Below are 21,439 nucleotides of genomic sequence, written 5' to 3' on the forward strand. Positions count from 1 at the left end.
TCTTTCTTTCTTTCAGAGAGAGCAGGGTAGGGGCAGAGAGAGAGAATACTAAGCAGGCTGTGCACTGTCAGCACAGAGCCTGATGCGGGGCTTGAACTCATGAACCATGAGATCATGACCTGAGCTGAAATCACCAGTTGGACATTTAACCTACTGAAGAACATGACATAACATGAAGAAATTGACCATAACATGAAGAAATCATCCATAACATGAAGAAATCATCCATAACATGAAGAAATTGACCTGTATGGTCTCTTAAAGTCAACTCTAAGCTTTAGTGATTCTGAATTCAATGAGACAGACCCAACAGAATTACTGTCCCCCAAAATACTTTATTAAATATTGGAGAAATCATTAAAACTGTGTCTGTTAAAGACTATGTTATTATTCAACATGTGACTTTTCAGGATAGCCTATTCAGAGTTCCAAATTGATATGATTTTTTATGGTTGAATTATACTAGGACTTAGAAAGGACCCTTGTTTAGGTACTTAAAAGGTATAAAAGAATAAAAGTAAGATAAATAAAAGCTAGTTATTCACTCATTGTAATAATATCTAAGTATTTTGCTTAGACCATCAAGAAGAAAACCTTCCTTGTAAAGATACCTGCCTAATTCATGCTTCTGATAATCTGAGTAGGCTGTTTTGGGTACCTTCTGAAATATTTACCATGCGCCATGGGTTTAGAATTAAGGCCTCGTCAATGTGTCATAAGATTTATGAGTCTTGTACAAGATTGCATTGGTACTTTATTGCCATGTTGTAAAAATTCGTATTGTGATAATCAGTATTGAAACACAACGCAGATTAAAGCAATTTCCATGAACCAACAGCGGTTTTTGCTAGTGTCGGCTTGTCCTTTCAAAGCATATATTCAGGGTGTATTAAATTGCCTGATTGTGGCTCAGTATTTGGGTTTGAGTGACTTGTTGTCTCAAGTTGTGTTTTTTGTGTGCTTGTTTGTTTTTCTCTACAGGTTAAAATTCTGTGTCACCAGTTGCTGGTCCAGGTGTGTGACCTACTCAGGCTAAAGGACTGTCACCTGTTTGGACTCAGTGTTATACAAAGTAGGTCTTAGTCCCATCTCTGATAGATTTAGCCAGCTGTCACCGAGGAAGTGATATTTTATAGTTGGCTGTGACTTGATTTGGGCGTATTGTGATAAGATTGTGATTGGCAAAATACCCATAAATTCATCATCATTTTTAGTCTACTATTCGTGTTTTGATCTTAACTGTTGTGTATTTCTTACAAGACTTAGAATTTTAGGCTGTGTATCATAGTTTGAACTTAAAAATCGGTTCCTTTTCAGGAGTCTAAATTTTGTATTTGTTCTTTTCTGTTTTAATGAACCATGCTTGATTTTTGTTTCCTTGCACTCAGGGAACAGCTGTAGCTAGTAGGAAATTATCTTGCATGTTTTTGTAATTTGTTTCATATTTTTTGACATTAAAAAACTTAGGCATAAGAAAAATGGCTTTCGTCTATTCAAGTTTTCTTGCTGTTGACCATATAGTATAACAAAGTGATCTATTAATTTGCTCTTGTTTCCTGTTTTTCCTTCTTAACACCATCTCCTTTTCTTCCAGTCAGACTATAAGACTTAAAGATGGGGGATCAGTTTCTACTTTTACTTTATGTGAAGGCTTTCTTCACATGAAGCCTCCTCCACCTGCCCACGCCCATAATACCTTAGAGTTAAGTTCCCAGGGTTTACCTGCAGCCTTTCCTTATAAGCTTTTTCTTTGAAGTCATATGTTTAAATTTCTCTAATTTACCCTTATGCAAAAAACCTTTTCTATCTTTGCTCAGTTTTTCAGGAATACTTTTTTTGTGTGAAATGTATTTAATTACATTTTATACTTGTAGATGAATCATATTCTACTACTGGAATCGGCTTAAATTTAAAGGCTTATGACATCTTGAGAATCTGGTTAGTACCATAAAAAGCTTAGATCTGCCAAGTTGGAAAGTGTATCATGATCAGCCCTTCTCCTCCAAAATATGAACCATCTTCAGCTGTCTTTTTTTAGGAGAAGCCAGAGAGCTTGGAGCAGGGAACACCTTAGGAACCAATGAATCAACCATTTGCTCTTCAGTTTTTTTCCTGTAGTAGTTAAAGCAATAAAAGCACAGATGCTTAGCTCCGTGTTTCTATTAGTACATCCCTCAGTCATTCTTTCAAGGAAAAGTTTGGGAGAAATAAGATGCTCTATAGATTCCAAAAATTGTTTCTTTTATTCTAAACTCAAAATTAATTCTTTCTTACTACCACGACAGCCAGATTGTTGATCTGTGTTGTTTAACAAGTCAGTCTAATAAAACCAGTTTATGGCTTCCTTAGATTTCAAACTACGAGTTTTTAAGATCTCTTTTTTAAAAGAAAGATTGTAGTGTGGTGAAAGAACATTGGAAAAGGACACAGATGACCTTGTTCCAATTCTAGTTCTACCACTAGCTAGCTATGTAGCTTTAGAAATGTCACTTGACTTCTCTCGACTTCAGTTTTCTCAGGTGTCAGCTGGAGATTACTTCACCCACTTTGCAGACTTCTGATATATGCTTTAGAATTCTTAAAATATAAAGCCATGATCAGACTGTCAGATGGCAGAGATATGGTGGTAGTTTAAAAGTATGTGCTATTACGGTGAACAGTTTCCATTCTGTTCATTATATTGCTTCTTCAGATGGGAATTCAAGCCAAACACAAACCATATTCAACAGGAAGGTTGTCTGGTCTTGTTCACTTCATGTTTAACTGGTAGCATGTGAGATATGGGAGATAATTTGGCTGATCTGATAAGTGGATTTAAGTAGCATCCTTTTGGGTTTTTTTGTTTTGTTTTTGTTTTGTTTTGGTCTCTGGGACCTCTTATCCCTTTCATTCAAATTGGCTGGCTTAATATGCCATTTATAGACAGAGAAACTCTACCCTTCCTGTTCTCTTATGGCTCTTTTTCAAGCAAACCTCTCCAGCATTCAGTCAGGAGTGACAGTGTAGTCAGGTCTGTTATCCTTGGAGAAGTCAAAGAGACACCCTTCCCCTCCAGAGTGAGTACATTTTTATGCAGAGCTTTCCATGAGGATGCTGCCTTAGTGATGGTTAGAGAAAAAGGACTAAACTATTTTAAAAAGATTTACAACTTTGTACAAGATAGGAATGCTGAAGGTTTCTGTTGTGAAATATCTCTCTTTTAAAATATTCTCTTGGGGAAATCTGAAAATTTTAATATTTTTTAACAGCTTGTCTTCATATGTTTAGATCATTTTTACACGGGTTTTTAGCAATCATGGTTTCTGTTCATCTTAAGAACATCATCTCCCTGAAGAAATACTTTAGCATTATTTTTTTTGCATGAGATTCTTCTCATCTTTCCATGGGATCAGTCCAAAGACTGTGTTTTACCAGGGTGTGTTTTATGTGGAAAACACAGAGAAGAAATTGTCTTAAAGAATGTTCTTCACGAAGCGTGGGTCAGACCCGTCACTTGGAAATAGTCAATTATCCTCAATGTTGTCTCATTTCTTACATAGCAGTTAGGATGGTGTTTCTGCCCTGTTTCATTATTCTGCAGCTATGACAGGAGTCCTCTGTGAGCTAAGCAAAAGCATGTTTCTCTAAGAGCAAGTAAGCACAGAGTTGGAAGTTTGACTATGCATTAGGATTGACCATAGAAACTTAGTAAAAGCAGGATGTGGAAGCTAGTATTTCTTCTAAATACTACATATTTTTAATAAGATGTGTTCTGTATTGCAAACTCAAAATAGTTTATAAAGAACCTCATTAATGTCTAGCCAACTTTTTGACTTTTAGTATCTTGTTGATTGTTCACGTTTTGTGTGTGAATTCAGAGCACATTCACAAATTGTGAGGCTTTTTAAAAGAACCCGTTTTTGTGTGTATTTTCTTTAAAAAAAATCATCTTTTCTTTATCATATTGCCTCCTTTTTTAATGTGCAGATAATGAACATGTCTATATGGAGTTGTCACAAAAGCTGTATAAATACTGTCCAAAAGAATGGAAGAAAGAGGCCAGCAAGGTACGACAATACGAAGTCACTTGGGTGAGATTACATTTATGAGCAAAACTATTTTGATTTTTTTAAAAGGTTTATTTTAGCTATTATACATTAGAAAAATATTTAATTTTTTAAATTTTAATTCATAAAAACACTATGAAGTAGAGAATGAAAAAGGGAAATGTGTAAGTTCTAAAATGTCACATTAATAAAGTATTAATAGCTTATAGCGTATGATAGATTTTGGGTATCTGTTTAAATCATGTTGGATAATAACTTTTTAGTAATTTGGGGATAATACTTTGAAACAAGAACCATGGAAAAAGAACTTGCTTCTCTTCTGTGGCTATGTTAGCCATCAAAACTGATGTTCTAGAAGTTATTCCTAATTTTTAAATCTACTTTTACTGTACTTACCTTTGATACTTTATTACTTTATTATACTGGTGCCTTTATTTAATAAACATCAATTCCATTTACATGGGACATCATTCACAGGGAATTTGCCTAGTGTTTCCACCATATTAATCAGGAATAAGTCCCCAGTGTCTAATCCTAGATCCTCCGATTTGCATTTAAGAATTCTTGGAATAAACGGGAAGGCTACTTGGAAGCTAACTACAAAGTAAGGAACATTAAAGTCTAAATAAACAAACAGCATATTAGAATTTGGTATGTGGAATGTCAGAGGAACAAGAGAACATTTGTAATGAGGAGCAAATGGTCACCACAGGGGATAGAGCTGAGAGAGGAACTGGATCTCAACTAGAAATTTCCACTGGCATTTATTTTTATCTTCCCTTATGTTGTCATTGGCATTACAGTGAATGAGTATCAAATACGTGATGATGCTTTATAACTTCCCAGTTTTGTATGAACTTAATATCCATAACAGACAACTGTCTACCCTCTGCCTAGCCACCACCACCACCCAGCTGCATTAGAAGTAGACAAAACCTTTCAAGGTTTCAAAGTATCTTGCAAGTAATGGTATTTTGTTGCATTTAAAACCCGTTTTGCAGTTACCAAAAATAGCTCTCTTTTTGTATGTGTCCTTGTTTTAGGGTATTGACCAATTTGGACCTCCTATGATCATTCACTTCCGTGTGCAGTACTATGTGGAAAATGGCAGATTGATCAGGTATGAGGACAGGGAGAGACTCTAAACCTTCACTTCCACAAGCACTCACCTTCTAACATAACCATATAAAGTTCTTGTGTGTGTTTGTCTCCATCTGCTAGAATACACATTTCAAAAGAGCAAGGATTTTAAAAGAAATCTTTGTGTACACTCATGTATCCTCAGTTCCTAGAAAAGAGGCACAGTAAGCGCTCTAAATATTTGTGGAATGAATGAATGAATGAATGAATGGATGAATGATAATGTTAGAGTATTGATGAAAATGTTAACAATGTCACTGCCTCACATTGTACTCCCCATTTTCGATAACCAGTCATTCGCCAAAAAGAAGATATTTCATTCAAGAAGGAACTAGCACTTTTGTGAAGAATGGAGAAATTAATTAAAGGACTGTATTCTTTTCTGGTGGAGATGGGGAGTAGGGCAGCAGCAAGAACTCTCTCCTGTAAAAATGGTGTCGATATAGCCTGGTTTTCTTTCCACCTTTGGGGTCTTGCTTCTGTTCTTGGCAGGGGCCTTAAAGCTAAGATTACACCCAGTGGAGCTATCCTGTGAGAATCTTAGATGCAGTTTGGCAAGGGCAGGTAATTGATTCTTCTTCTGGAGGTGGGTGCATGAGCAATTCTATGCTACTGATACAGACTCAGAATTTACCATTTCAAAAGCTCAGTTTATCATTTGTATAGGAGGATTCAGTGCTGGAAAGCTTTCAGAGTTGGTTTTGTTAATGGATAGAAAATGCTGATGGAAAATACTAGAAATGTGAACTCTGTTTTCCTTATTTACTTTCAAACTCTGAGAAACTCCATTAAAAGATACAAAGATACATTTGGCTAATAAGTTATATGTGAGATCTGCTCTTAATATTTGTGTTATTGCCATATGTAAATTAAAAAGTAAAAAATATTAGCCCATAAATAATTTTTTCTAAAGGCCAAGAAACTTTCTTAGTTATTTGGAGTTTATGTAAAATTTTTGCTCAATTTACCTACTAAGTATGGAATGTGCTGAAAAGAAGGAAAATACATTATTTAGCCACAAATTAACCCCCTGGGGCTAATGAATGTTTAATTCATCCCTGTACTTCTGCTCTTTTCCCCAGGGATGAACTAGTCCAAACACTGTGTGGTCAGCATTATAAAAAGAAATGCCTTGAAAAGTACTCTGTCCCATGGGGAAAAAATTACATAAATGCTTTATTTTTAAACTCATCATACTTAAACATGATCTTAGTTAAAATAAACTCATGTTTTTATTGTCATCAGGTAATGCATTATAAATCTCAGGTAAACCTTTGACTTAAACTAATAGGGGAGGCAAGTAAGCTCATTAAATACACACACACACACACACACACACACACACACACGCACGCACTTTTTTTTTCTTGCATTTTTACTTTGATCACAAAAGCATCCCATTTGCCTGTGACATTTTTTGGAGCTTGACCATGTTTTTCCCCAGTCAGCACTTCTTATTCAATGTATTTAATGGGAACTATATTTATTTCTGACTTCAACGGATTGTAATGAGTGCACTAGTAGGATTTCCATCTGTGAGGAGTATCATGACTGTCATAACATGTTCCTATAAAACCACACCCATAAAGTAACATCCACTTAATTAAAAAAAAAAAAGAGAGAGAGAGAGGGAGAGAGAGATTTAAAGCAAGCTTTTTTTTTCCAGTTCATTCTGAGAAAGAAAACAAAACACTATAGTTTTTTTTAATGGGCATTTAAACAGAAATTTTTTTATAAGGACCTTAGGGTATTTGTAATGTGCTCAGCTGAAAAACAAAACAAAACAGAGGAGCAAAACATTAAAGCCAGGATTGTCCCCTCAGATCTGTCCTTGTTTCTGTCATACGTGCCGCATTATTGCAGCAAAGTTACTTTAATGCAGACAACAAATGCCCAGGCTTCTAGAGTAATACTTGTTTCAATGAAATATTTACCATGTTGGAATGGATGATTCAGATCTTGCTTCCATTCTCTGAATGAATTAAATGTTATAGGCCTCAGGAAATGTTATTTTTGCCTGTTGGGGTAGTCAGACTTGGGAGTCCTACCTCCCTGCAACCTGGGTGGGGCAGCAATCAGGTATTAGCCTCAACCCCCCACCCACTTTTTTTCAAGGAGTGTGGAGGGAGGAAGAGGGAACAGAAACAGAAGAGCTCTTGTCACCAGATGGATAGCAGGATTTGGGTTCTGTTTACACGCCATTGGATTGTTCCATCAAATGTGAGTTCTGTTTTCTTTTATTTTCCTAGTGACAGAGCAGCAAGATACTATTATTACTGGCACCTGAGAAAACAAGTTCTTCATTCTCAGTGTGTGCTCCGAGAAGAGGCCTATTTCCTGCTGGCAGCCTTTGCCCTGCAGGCTGATCTTGGGAACTTCAAAAGGAATAAGCACTATGGAAAATACTTTGAGCCGGAGGCTTACTTCCCATCTTGGGTAGGCACTGTTTTCAAGTTATAAAGTGTTTTCTCTAGCACATTTCTAGTTCATTATGCTGCTACTCAGGTTGCTTCAAGAAATGGGAACACAGATGTTTGTGGCCAGTAAAACCCTTCGTGATGCCCAGATAGAAGTTTAACACTTAAGAGCATTGTACACATGATCTCTTGATATATTTGATCTGCTCCTTCCAGTTAAAGGGGAAGAGGATTTCTGTCCATCCTAAATGTGGTGGAACTTGGAACTTACCAGCCTTCTTTTGGCAGTTGCTTGGTCTTTACTTTCTTATTTACTCTTAACTCAAGCATCGTTTTCCTCCCTTTGAAGGGAGAAAAACATTACACTTTGAAAAGTAACATCATTCACAGCTTTTCTTATGTTGAGAAAACAAATTAAGTAGTCACTTTGCCCTGACCGCCATCTCCTCCACTCTTGAGAGAGGAACCACGCCTTTACGTCAGCGGGCAAATTTAGGTTATTCGAACTGTCTCAACTGTCCTTTCTCCGCCCAACCCTGCCCATGTCTGTTCCCACCCTTCCTCCAGGCCTCTGTTGAAAATCTGATTTTTTTACCTTATTTCCCAGATACACTCCTCAACACAATTCCATCTGCTTTCTGTCCCCGACGCTCCCCTCTACTCCTCATGCTGTCCCTATGGTCGCCAGTGACCTTTAAGTTGCCAAATTCTGTGGACACTTTCCACTTCTTTTCTCGGCTGCATTTGACATAGAACCACTCTCATTTGGAGATCTCCTCCAAATGAATGCTTTTTTTTTTTTTTAACAACCACCTATATGCCAGTAGCTCCCAAATCTGTTTCTCTCCTCTGTGTCCATGAGACAGCTGTTTACCCATAGGCACCTCAAACTCAAAATGTCCCGAGTCAACTTCATCTTTCTCCCACCTGATTTCATGTATTCCTGCCTCTGTGTCCCTAATGTCAGCTAGTAGCACTGCCATCCACCCAGTCACCCAGAAACTTGAGTCTCCTGCAGAGCTCTCCCCATCACCCTTCTTTCTCCCTGCCCTGCCCAAACCAACCGGAACAACCTAGAACATAAAATACTTGATTACCCGTCACCAGCTTAAGAAATCAAATTCTCTTGAAGTTTCCTTGTGGTAGACTTCCTGAATGTTTGTCGTGTGCCCTCCCCAGCGTCCTTGCTCCCGTCCCCCAGGTTCCAGCTCTCATCAGCACTCAGCAGCACTGCTGAGGGGGCTTGTTGTCTTTGCCTCTGTCTTTAGAGCTTGCGGATGAGTGGATTTTGCTCCTGATTTAAATCTTCAGGGGCTTCCCTCTCACCTACAGAGTGAAAGCCAGGCTCCCACACATAACCGAGGAATTTTCCAGGATCTGATCTCTGCCAGCCTTTCCAGCTTCCTTTCAGGTTGTCCTGCACCTTGAATTTTATGCTCTAACAACATCCAACAATCCCTATGTCTCCAAACGCCCTGTGGTATTTTGCACCTCTGGCCTTTCTTCCTGAAGTTCCCTTAGCCAACAGAACCCCTCTCCCTGTTTGACCTGGCCAACTCCTGTTCATTCTCCAAGACTCTGCTCAGATGTATTTCCTTCTGGGCAGACTGGCTAGGTACCCAGTGCCCCTCCTCTGGGCTCTAGAAGTCCCCGCTACGCATAGTGTTTTACATCTTATTTTCTGTTTATCTTTTGCCTCCAGTGAACTGTTTATTAGTATATTCTAAAGGACAGGCTTAAACTACACCTTTTCTGTTTCTTCAGCACTTCACATTGAGGTGCTCAATATAAATTTTTGTGAACTGACTGCCAGCATGTCAGTTGTTAAAGAGAAACCACAAAAGGTATCAAGCTTTTACATATCAGTGTCTGTGGAACCCAAATTAGCCTATGTTTACATCCGGTAAGTTGTCATCACGTACTTGCTGAATCTCCGTCTTTTAAATCAGATCTTCCCAGTCAGTGCGCCATAGCTTCCAGAGCACTGAGATACAAGTTTCTTCAACCTTTGGGATCACCAAAGCCACTTACTTCAGTGCCCTTGCAAATATTATTTTCTGTGTGTTCTTTGAGCCGAGAAAAGTTAACAAATACTAATTTAGGTGATCTCCATGTAAGAGGAGTCCGAAAGAAAAATCTGTACCTTGAGTTCTCAGCAATATTAAATAGCCAGCAATCTATCATGTTTAAACAATAGGAAGAAACAAAATGTCAATATCTATAAAAACATTTAAAACTAAAAATTCTTTAATTATTTTTTATTCTGATGATTTTAAGCACTACTCTTTTTGCTCTCTTTGCATAATCCTTTCCATGTTTTATAATCCTTATGAAATCGGCTAAGATTTTTTTTTCAATTTTTTAAATATTTTTATTTATTTTTGAGACAGAGAGAGACAGAGCATCAGCAGGGGAGGGGCAGAGAGAGAAGGAGACACAGAATCCAAAGCAGGCTTCAGGCTCTGAGCCATCAGCACAAAGCCTGACATGGGGCTCGAACTCACGGACTATGAGATCATCACCTGAGCTGAAGTTGGACGCTTAACCAACTGAGCCACCCAGGCGCCCCTCGGCTAAGATTTTTAACTAATCTTAGCCTGCAGCTGCTGGATACTATATGTTTTGGGCATTGAAAGGCCCAGGCTACCGTCCGTTGAAAAACTAAGCCATAGTGAATTGCAATGAATGTTTGAATGAAATTGTTTCCTCACAAATACTCAAATAGAATGTTCACATCAGCCTTTTATGCAAAAACCAAAAATGTTTCAGAGAATTCCTCCCAGTCCCCTGCCTTCTTTGGATTAACATTTAGAACCTCCCACTCTGTGGCTGTAATTTTAGAAGAGTTAAGTAGGATCCAGAACCTGAAGATGTGTTGACAGTAGATGTATTTCATAGTACCAATAATTTTGCAAGTATAAACAGTGATGTGTACAAAATTTTGCAAGTTTGCATGTTTTTTTTTCTTGGTGAGTTTAAAGCCAAGAGAACATATTTTTCTCATTTCTTGTGATTTTTCTTCTCAGATATACAGCTAAATTGACTTTGGAGCTTCTGGTACTAGCTGATTCAGCCTAGTAACATAACAGATGGTGAAAACAGAATACAAGTGGGAAATTTCCTGGTGGAAATTAGCCAGTTTCCATGACCTATGTTAGGTCCTTGTCCTTTCATCATTTGGGGGACAAGGGTAGGACTCCCATCACTCCAACAGATGTGGCAGTGCATACCCATTGTATTCCAACAGGTTGTTTCCAAGAGAGGGAAGGACTACATCCTGAAGCACATTCCAAACATGCACAAAGATCAGTTTGCACTGACAGCTTCCGAGGCTCATCTTAAATACATCAAAGAGGCCGTCCGACTGGATGATGTTGCCGTTCATTACTACAGATTGTATAAGGTACAAAACTGCAGTCAGCCTGCAGCTTTTGGTTGTTGTTGTGAAATGTTTGTTTATTTTTGAGAGAGAGTGAGTGGGGGAAGGGCAGAGAGGGAGGACAGAGGATCCAAAGCAGGCTCTGCGCTGACAGCAAAGAGCCTAATGTGGGGCTTGAACTCATTAAAGAGCTGTGAGATCATGACCTAAGCCCAAGTCAGAGACTTAACCCACTGAGCCACCCAGGCACCCAAGTCTGCAGCTTCTGAAGACAAAATACCTTCATGATTTAAAGAAGCTTTTATTAAAAGTTGTCATTTCATTTTTTAGTGGGCTTTTTTGCTTTTTTTTTTTTTTAAAAAAGGATTCATGTGAACTGTTTCTCATGGTAGTTCAGTCTTCGAGTTAATGATGCTTTTCCTCAGGCCTGGGAGCATGATAGAGTCCCTTTATAATGGTTCTAATACTGAGATGCCAAGTGGCTTCAAATCATGAGTCTGGCTTTTCAGTGACTATGAAATAGTTATTTTTCTCCTTTCCAAATCTGCATCTCTGCCTTGGGGACTAACATTTGCAACTTTTTTGATCAGTAATTTTTAAAGTTCCTCTAAGTGAAGCCGTACCTGCACTGTATCCATTAATTAGAAGAACGGCCACAACAGCTAGTGTTTACTGAGTATTGTTTTTATGGGGCACGCTTTATTTTCTTTTTTAAATCCTCACAGTTCTATAAAATAGAAGCTGTAATATTCATTGTACAGATGAGGAAACAGACCAAAGACCACAAAACTAGCAAGGGGCAGAGCCAGGATTCAACCCAGGTCTACTTGACTAAAGGAATTCGTGGATAAAAATAGTGCCCAGCACATGTTAAGAATGATGTTAAGTTGTTACCATTATCATTGTTATTAATGTGCTTCTTATTACTACTATACCCTTTGTGGTAAGTTTAGCCTAACTAGACCATTGGAGACTAGGCTGTAGTTTGGATATGTTACTGGATGATCTTCTTGGCTGGTTCAGAAAACTTAATTAGGTACCAAAGAATGGTATTTTTTTTTTTCTCACTTCTGTGCCCAAGAGATGAAATTGTTAATGTCCTGTCATCCTTGAGAGGCATAATTGAGTTCTATAAGATCTCTTTGGCCAAATTCCTGAAGGACGGAGTTGTTTGTTTCCTTGAGAGATTTCATTTGTGACACCTCAGTTTATATGAGAAAATGCAAATAAGTGGCATTTGACAATCAGTTTATATTTTAAAATGTACAGGAAATATGAATGGTGTATAAGAAGGAGTGAGTATAGCTTTAGAGTCAGATATCAGAAACCCTGCATCACCACTGTTATGGGATCCTAGGCAAATAGAACTATAATTCTGGACCATCTATTAAGTGGGAATGGTTCAATACATCTCACAAGGTTGGGAAAATTCTATGATGTAATGAATCTGAAATAACCAGGTGGAATGTCTGGTACATTAATCAGTGCTCAATAAATATCAAGTGCTTCTCATTTGATAGGGAAACATAGTATTTTAAAGAATCCTGTTAGGAATTTATCTTTTGCTTAAAAGATTTATCTTTTATTTGCTTACGATGTGGTACTTCTACATGGCATAGAAAATGACTCTTTTGGGACACCTGGGTGGCTCAGTCCGTTAAGTGTTGGATTTTGGCTCAGGTCATGATCTCACAGGCCATGAGTTCGAGCCCCGCATCAGGCTCTGTGCTGACAGCTCAGAGCCTGGAGCCTGTTTCGTATTCTGTCTCCCTCTGTCTCTCCCCTCCCCCACTTGTGCTCTGTCTCTCTCTCTCTCTCTCAAAAGATCAATAAATGTTAAAAAATTTTAAAAAAAGAAAATGACTTTCTTATCTTCTTAAAGCAAGATAATTAATAATAATGAAACTGAACGAAGTGGGGAAATGGATATTGTTACCTCATGGGCGGAGTTTTCATTCTTTAGAGAAATCAAGTGGCAGCCATTAAAACTGCTCGTAAAGTGGAAATAAGGTAGACAGAGGACAGGAAACATTCTGGGGGGAAAAACTTCTGTGTCCCTCTCCCAGTAGTACATGCCTTGTGCCTGCACAGCCAGCATTTTTATGAGCACAATCTTATTTCAGGAAGCAATCAGAGTAGCCTTGAAGAGGAAATTGACCTAAACTCACAGTGATAGATTGATTTCTCCTGCTGTATGTGCCTTTCTTGATGTAAAAACATAGTAGTTGGAGAAAACAGTCCAAATAGTGAAAATAGGCCATATCTTGTCTTTACTATACCAGATGAGGATGCATTTTCTAAAAATATTTCTTCCCATATTCTTGGGAACGCTGGCACTAAACATACTCATTTATTTTTATTGAGGAATTTCATAATGAAAATATTTTAGTTACTTTGTGATTTTATTTATCTTCTATTTTGAACTTCATACCTTATATCCCATTATTACATATGAGCACTCCAAAGATGTGGTCAAATTTCAGAGTACATTTAAAATTCAGAGAACATTTCAGGGTTTTTTTTCCCCTACACTCATTGTAGTTGATTTTTTATAGTTTAGCTGGTAGAATGTATATCATATTGGCAAGTGACAATTGAACTTTTTAGAAATAAGTATTTTCTTTCCAAACAAACTGAATATAAAGCTTTTACAGTTTTTTATCCTCATGGGATGACAGTCTTAAATATGTAGGCGTGCCTCTGATTTTGGCTTCAGAGGCAGGAGAGTTACATAGTTTGAAACCTATAAAATCGAATGCATCTCAGAATATATCTATGATATTAGATTCAAGATTCTGACATCTGGGAAAAGGAAGAGAACTAATAAATAAATAAGCAGCAAAAATAGTATTGTTTACTAGAGTTTTCAGCGATGGCGGTCTTTAGAATATTGTCAGATATGAAAGTGTATATAATATAGTAAAAACACTAATCCTTTGAAATCTCAGTGGTTTAAAAAGTAGAATATATCCTTGCTCATGTGTATGTGCTCATGATTTTCTTAAAGCTTATGGTAAGCTAAGGATGCAAAAAGATGAACAAAGTTATTTAAATTTTGTTTTTAATGTTTATTCTTGAGAGAGAGACAGAGCCTGATGTGGGGCTCGAACTCAGGAGCTGTGAGATCATGACCTGAGCTGAAGTCGGATCCTTAATGGACTGAGCCACCCAGATGCCCCTGAATGAAGTTATTTTAAATCAAAAATTTTCTAATCGTATTTCTCCTTCTGTTTTTTCCCTTTGGTGTTTAATTGTCCATTGTACAAAAAAAACCCACTACTGTTTCATATGATTTTATTTCTATAGGATAAAAGGGAAATTGAAGCTTCTCTGATGCTTGGACTGACCATGCGGGGAATACAGATTTTTCAGGTCAGTAAACGAGAAATGACTGTCAAGTGGCATCCACCATGTCTCATGTTGACAGTGTACCTGTGTGGTCCTTGGACAGGTGCACTGGTTCATTTCTGGCCATCGACTGGCCATTACTTCCTATTTGTCTAGTACAAATGGGGATGATGTAGGATAAATGAAGTGATACAGTCCAAACCTTGACAGTAATAAGTCCTCTAGAATAGAAAGTAATAAGCCCAAGATTGGCTCAGGTTCATCACTAACAGATCATTAACGTCCAAACATTTTTCTTTGTGTGTTACTGATTTTAAATATCCTGATTATAATGCTCCTCTGGAGCGTTACAACTGTGTAAAGAAAAAAAATGACATCTTAATACAGTGGCAGACCACTGTATTTTAATTTTCATTACACTTTTCCGATACAGCCTGTCCCCTGTCCCTGTCATGCTTTTGCAGGTGGGATGGTATTATACCACAGCCATCAACAAGAAAGAGAGAATCCCTCTTTCTGTGAGACCAGGGAGAATATAAGAATCTCTTATCTTGATGTAGCCACAATATCCAATTAGGAAAGTCTGAGTGCCTTATCTCTCCAATGCCTGAGTCTTTTTGGATTTTTTATTTAAATTTATGGATAGGCTCAAAGGGAAAAGGTTGCCTTGAAAGGCCAGTTAATGCAGTCACTCAGGAACCCAAAGCTACAGAATTGTCTCACTAATCTTTTAATTACTGTCTGAACATCTCCAAAGAGAGTTGAGGACCTCTTTCAGATTTTAATTACTGTATTTTAGTTTTCTGGGAGAGAAGTTAGAGCCATTTTAAAGTGTCTGGCAGTTTCCTCAGTAACTCTGTATGCATTAAAATTTTTTTCCACAGAATTTAGATGAAGAGAAACAATTACTTTATGATTTCCCCTGGACAAATGTTGGAAAGTTGGTATTTGTGGTAAGTTTAAAGTAACTGACTAAAGAAAAATTGCTCAGTTGTTTGTTTTTGTGGATTTTCGTTGTTCCCTGTTTTGTTTTTAAAAATAATGCTGTGACAGGCACAAAAGCTGATATTTTTTTTTAAAAAGTTGAAAATGAAGACAACTCACTTTCTTACATTCTTACGTATGTGCTCTGTTCGTTGCCACTCATAGGTCATGAATCTAAAATTAAGGAATTTTACAGCAAAAGAAATTATTTATTTAATTTGTGAGTCTGGTCCCCACCGTGCTATCCTAAGTTATTCTAGTTGCAGAAGAAATGTAGTGGGGGAATGTGCAAGATGACTTCAGCAAAGAGAATGATTTTCAAAAGCCTACATCAGAAGGATCAGAAAACGGAAAGCCATAATCACAGGATAAATTACTCTTGGCGTGGGGGTAGGCCAGTTCTTTTGGAAGTCACTTCGTTTGAGCAAAGAATAAAGAGTGATATAAAAAGATGTTTCTATTAATATCTAACTCTTTGAAACTCATCATTATAAAGAAAGGTCTACAATTCTTAACAGGAAAAAAATGGTGTTATTTTTAGAATATTGAGAATAGTATCCTCTTTTTTGTTATAAGAGCAAATTCATGATTTTTCCCAGCTGTTTCTCTACTTTGCCGGCTCTATCCGGTTTGGGGCAGGGTTCAAAGAATTACAGTTAATAACATGTATATCTGGTGGTCATTAAAATCCATATTTTTTTCTTTGTTCAGAAATTGTTGGAAAAAAATACACAAAGGAGGAAGATAAGGATTTGTACACATACACAAATAAAGAAGATGGCCTATATAAATAAAGGGCTGTATTGCCAAAGAGCATTTGGGTTCTGACTCCATACTGCCCTGTGAAGTCAAAGACCTGTTCCTGACTTTACATTATTTTAATTACTTGGGCCCAGTTCAATCTGATTTCACTTCACTCATACATCAAATGGGGCCCTACCTGCTTCCTCCTCACTTGCTCTCTCTCATTTAGGCCCTTTGTGAAAGGATCTGAGCTGTATGAAAATGAGCAAATTATTAGCCCATTACCCCATTACCCCAAATTGAGTAGACATAAAATACTTTTATGAAATTGAGTGTCTTAAGGGTCCTGGACACAGTAGTTCCTGAATCTAGTTTTGCATCGGTCTCATCTGAGGCGTTGGTTTAAGATACAGATTTCTGGGCCTCATCCTCCTCCCCTAAGAGAGTTTTGATTCAGAGGGTGTGGGTTGAGGACCAGGCATCTATTTTAATGAACTTCCCAGATGATTCTTCTCACAGCCAGCCCAGTCCTGCCCCAGTCGTGTGACCTTGAGCAAGTTACTTAACCTCTGTGCATTGGTTTCTTTGTTCCCAAATGGAGATAATTGGTCCTTCCCCATAGACTGATTCTGAGGATTAAATGAGTCAATACCTGCCTAGTGCTCATTCAGTGTCAGTTATTACTATTCGAGCATTGGAATCCACTGGTGGTTCCTTTAAAATGAAAAATCAAGAGGTGAAAAATCCATTCCCAACCGAGATACACAGAGCCATATTGTTTTTTATTGACTTTAAGTGTGTGGTTAGAAGGTGCCTCTCTCTGCTTTACTTCTCCCTTCTGGCTGAGAATCATTATGTCCGCAGTATTCCTTATGCAATCCTGCTGCCCTGTTCATTCATAGGAAAGGTGAAGGAATTGATAATTCCATTTCTGGGGCATCTGGATGGCTCCGTTGGTTAAGCTCTTGATTTCAGCTCAGGTCACATGATCTCACAGTTTTGTAAGGTCCAGCCCCAGGCCAGGCTTTGTGCTGACAGTGCAGAGCCTGCTTGCTTGGGTTTCTTTCTCGCATTCTCTGCCCCTCCCTAGCTCAGAAACGTGTGTGCTCTCTCTCTCTCAAAATAAATAAACTTACAGTTTTCCATAACTGTAAAAAACTGCCAAACTCTCACCCTCAGCTTATGTTAATGAACTTTATGTTAATGATCCCAAACTTAAACAATGAGATTCCTGGTATCTCTGATAGAAATACTTAACGGTACTTATATCTCTTCCTTTCTCTTTCCTGTCTCATCCCTTGAGCTGTCCCTCTAGCTTCCACCTATCCCCTCCCACCCTCCCCCCACCCTTTTTTAAATAAACCATACACCCAGTGTGGGGCTTGAACTTAACAATCCTGAGATCACGAATTTCATGTTCTACCAACTGAGCTAGCCAGGTGCCCCCCACCCAGCCTCCCTCTTTTATCCAGCTGAAGAAGTTTTCCCTATTTTCTTAACCCTAAAAAGGTATTTATAGTGTTTGCTCTTACAACTCCTCATTTATTTCCTCCTCAGAGTTTATCACAAACTATAGTGATTTTATATATTTATGTTTATTTGCCATCTCTCCCACCAGAATGTATTTCTGTGAAGGTAGCGACCTCGTCTGTCCTATTCACTGTTATTTTCTTGGTGACTAGCACAGTGTTTGGTACCTAGTGTTTCACAAATATTTGAATACATCACGCTTCTAGAATGTCATCTTGTTTGCTGAATTAGGGTGTTGGAATTGCATTTGAAGATGCTTTCATGATGAGCCCTTCTCTTCTCCATTGTATAAATGGCCTGACTAGCCAGAGAAACCAAAGATATTCCTCCACTGTCATACCCAGTCGGTGTCGACCAGATGACCCCGGCTAGACACTTCCCTGAGTTTTTGGTAATCCTTGTCCTGGGACATTTTTGAAAAGGAAAACAGCAATTTATCTCTCGCTGAATTTTGAATGCAGCTTTATACATCTGTTTTTGAATCTGCACTTCTCCTTACTAAAGAGAAAATGAAGGGGACCTTGGCAAATTAGAGACTTACCTTCCAAAAGCTGACTCGTGCTTTTGCTCCACAGGGTAAGAAATTTGAGATTTTGCCAGATGGCTTGCCCTCCGCCAGGAAGCTCATCTACTACACAGGGTGCCCCATGCGCTCCCGACACCTCCTCCAGCTCCTGAGTAACAGCCACCGCCTCTACATGAATCTGCAGCCTGTCTTGCGCCACATCCGGAAGCTGGAGGAGAACGAAGGTATGGCAGAGTGTTGGGGGGGAGAAGCACACACGGTGCCTTGGCCGCCTCTGGCCCCTTAGTCTGTAGTTGCCATCAGTTGGGGCTTTAGACCCCTGCAAAATGGGATTCGAGGGCTGACCCTCTCCAGATTCAGGGCCGTGTTCCGCCTCACATCTCACCACTGTCCCAGCACCTGTCCCAAATATCTGAGGTCATCCCTATCATTTAGCTATCCCCGAGTACAGTCTCTTTAACGTTTCCCCACATTTGCTTTGAAAATCCTTGCAAAAAGCCACCACATGAAGATGCAGGGCAAGATTTATCTGCGACTCCGAGCACCTTGGAATCTGGAATTTTTTCCAGTGCAATTACTCCTTAGATTAAAGTAACAATAAAGGTGGGAGACAGAAATGTCTCCAGTCTCTCTTATTGACTGCTGAGAGGACCCCAGGTCTGGGTCAGCAGGAATGACAAAGGAGAAAGAAGTTTTCTTCTTTTTTTTTAATGCTTATTTATTTTGAGAGAGAGAGGGAGAACGGGGGAGAGGCAGAAGGTGAAGGAGAGAGAGAGAATCCCAATCAGTTTCCACGCTGACAGCACAGAGCCCAACGCGGTTCTCAACCCCACAAACTGTGAGATCATGACCTGACCTGAAACAAGAGTCCGACGCTTAACCAACTGAGCCACCTAAGCGTCCTGAAAGAAGTTTCCATTTGAGGATTATATCAGCCAGTCCTGTGGGGGCTTTGCTGAGATACATTTGGGGCCCCTGAAAAGGAGAATGAGTCACGGTAAGGAAGAGGAAGGCAGGGATTGGGGCCTCTCAGAGCAGGCTTCAACTCCACTGGTTAGCCCTTCATCTTAAGTCATGGCACCCAGGGTTATTCCATTTAACACATACGAACTTCTGATCCCCCAAAATGCTACTGTGCTCATTTGCCTATTTCTTTAAAAAAAATTTTTTTTCCTTAATGTTTATTTACTTTTGACAGAGAGATAGAGTATGAGTGGGGAGATGGCAGAGAGAGAGAGAGACAGAATGAGAAGCAGGCTCCAGGCTCTGAGCCACCCAGGCGCCCCTGCCTATTTCAATGTCTTCCATTTGTTTTGTAGATTCCCATTGTGGTAGTTCTTATAATTCAATTGGATTAGATTTAGGATATCTGCATGAACATTTGGATGCAGATTCATATCCTTAGGTCCGTGTCTGAAACAGATTTCGACCTCTCAGACCCCAGCTTTCTCACAGAAACACAAATACTTGTCCTCTTAAGAAAAAACCTGAAAGAAGCTTGCACATCTAATCAATTTCTCTCAAAACCTATCTCTCTAACTAAATGAGACCCAGTTTGGGGATGCCACTGCATCTTAAGTAGCCATTAGAACATGAATCATTTTGCACGGTCTGCCACCAAACTGCTTTCTTGTCTTTGGAGAGAACTGGTGTATAACCACCAGGTGTATGGGCTTCCTTTGCTGCCAGGCTGCCCCTTCTTCCCCACGATGACTCATTGCGATAAGAAGCACCTCTCTCCAATGCTGACATGATTATTAGGAGGACTCGAGATGGGACAGAAGCGCCAAGGGAACTTGTAAGAATAGGCGACTTATGTGCAGAGCCCATCATGTGCCAAATGGGTCACATTCCTAAATGGCCAGGTTATAGCGCCTTGAGAAGTTTCTTTATTTCATCAGCTTTGCCAGCATTTTAGCAGATTCTTGCTTAGATGACCGTAAGGGGAGCCCTTTAGAGCCTGAATGAATTCCAGAACCCCTATAGGTTCTCAGGTAAAATGACAAAGAATTTTCAGTTCTTAGAGGGCAGGGTTTTGTCTGTTACTGCGCCTAGTAGTATCAAGTGCATTTGGGGGCTTATGCGATTAGGGCAATGAAGGAATGATAAAGGTGTGGATTGTATTTGTTATTTGGGTAAATGTAGATAGAGTTGGGCGGATATCTCTTTTTTTTCTTCTAAAGAAAACATACTTCTTTTCTTCTACTTAGAGATCCCTCACAGTCTAAAGAACACCCAAAATTAAGTTTCTCTGGGCCAGCTTTGGCCTGATGCCAGTTATTTCACTCACGCTTAAAGTCTTCCTCACTTTTACAATAAAGCCCTTTTCTTAGCAAAAAAACAGCACAGAAAGAGAGTGTATTTTTCTTAAATTTAATTTAGATCCATCTTGTCTGAGATACTCTTTTAGCATCTTATGGTAGAAAATGATCACAAGAATTATTCCATAGCATTTAGAAGGGGGAGAATGCCTTTGTCATTAAAAAAGTTTAAAAACAAAAGTTTTTTTTTTAACCCAACTTTATTCAACAGTGGGAGCTTATTCTTAGGCCATATGCCAAGAGGTCACACTGCATTCTGTTCCAAAATAATATATGAAAAGCTCTGTGGTCTCCGGGCTTTTACAACAGAGGGAATCCAAAGAATACCAACACATTGGTAATCTGTGCTCTTGACTCCGGTGATTACTAGGGAGGTAAGAGGTTGCATTTCCCAGGTCTCAGAATAAACTTCATAATCACGTCAGCATTTCCTTCATGACACTTTTTATTTGTACCAGGTCTAAGTGATACAGCTCTGGGAAGGGAACACTGGCCAGCCACGTAGAACAGTAAGGCCGTGCTGACACGCTGACACGAAGCAGATTTACGCTAGGCTCCTGTGAGGTAGACCACAGTTCGGCGAGCGCTTGCCTTCTGTTACTAGAGTAACCGTAATAGACTCCGAACCTGCTGGGAAGGGTTGGGAGTAAAAGGGCTATTTGTAAAGAGGCAGAAAGCTTTTAAGTTATTAGAGCCACAATTCCCACTTGTCTTAGAACTCTGGCACCCTAAAGAACTTTTTAGAAAACTGTTTTTTCACTTTCCACCTTTCCAAGTGCCACGTGGCTAGTATTTTGAAACCACAGTGAATAGAAATTGTATGTGAATTTTGCAAACCCTTTTATCTCTCTGTCTTCATCTCAACCCCTGTTGTCTTCAGAAAACAGGAATGTTTATAACCCAGTCTAGCCCTAAAACATGGATTTTAGATGATGCACATCTGTCTCAGATGTGTGTTTTGGGCTCTGGTGTCCTGCCCCAGTCTGCTTTCTGTGTGGCTGTGC

The 21,439-nt window shown here is 39.0% G+C and overlaps 1 protein-coding gene across 5 annotated transcripts in view; it reads left to right on the forward strand.

Moving 5' to 3' along the window:
- Nucleotides 1-21,439, forward strand: part of FRMD6 (FERM domain containing 6) — an 80,905-nt gene that overhangs the window by 47,415 nt on the left and 12,051 nt on the right. For 3 of the 5 annotated variants that reach the window (XM_042943207.1, XM_042943209.1, XM_042943208.1), the window contains 8 exons: nucleotides 982-1,072; nucleotides 3,967-4,070; nucleotides 5,090-5,166; nucleotides 7,436-7,622; nucleotides 10,851-11,006; nucleotides 14,289-14,354; nucleotides 15,215-15,283; nucleotides 18,164-18,338. In XM_042943207.1, the coding sequence (XP_042799141.1) occupies nucleotides 982-1,072; nucleotides 3,967-4,070; nucleotides 5,090-5,166; nucleotides 7,436-7,622; nucleotides 10,851-11,006; nucleotides 14,289-14,354; nucleotides 15,215-15,283; nucleotides 18,164-18,338 (925 nt within the window). The remainder of the gene's footprint in view (nucleotides 1-981; nucleotides 1,073-3,966; nucleotides 4,071-5,089; nucleotides 5,167-7,435; nucleotides 7,623-10,850; nucleotides 11,007-14,288; nucleotides 14,355-15,214; nucleotides 15,284-18,163; nucleotides 18,339-21,439) is intronic. The other 2 variants (XM_042943210.1, XM_042943211.1) reach the window with 2 other exon arrangements.

Source organism: Panthera leo, chromosome B3 (genome assembly GCF_018350215.1).
Source record: "Panthera leo isolate Ple1 chromosome B3, P.leo_Ple1_pat1.1, whole genome shotgun sequence".
Taxonomy (NCBI): domain Eukaryota; kingdom Metazoa; phylum Chordata; class Mammalia; order Carnivora; family Felidae; genus Panthera; species Panthera leo.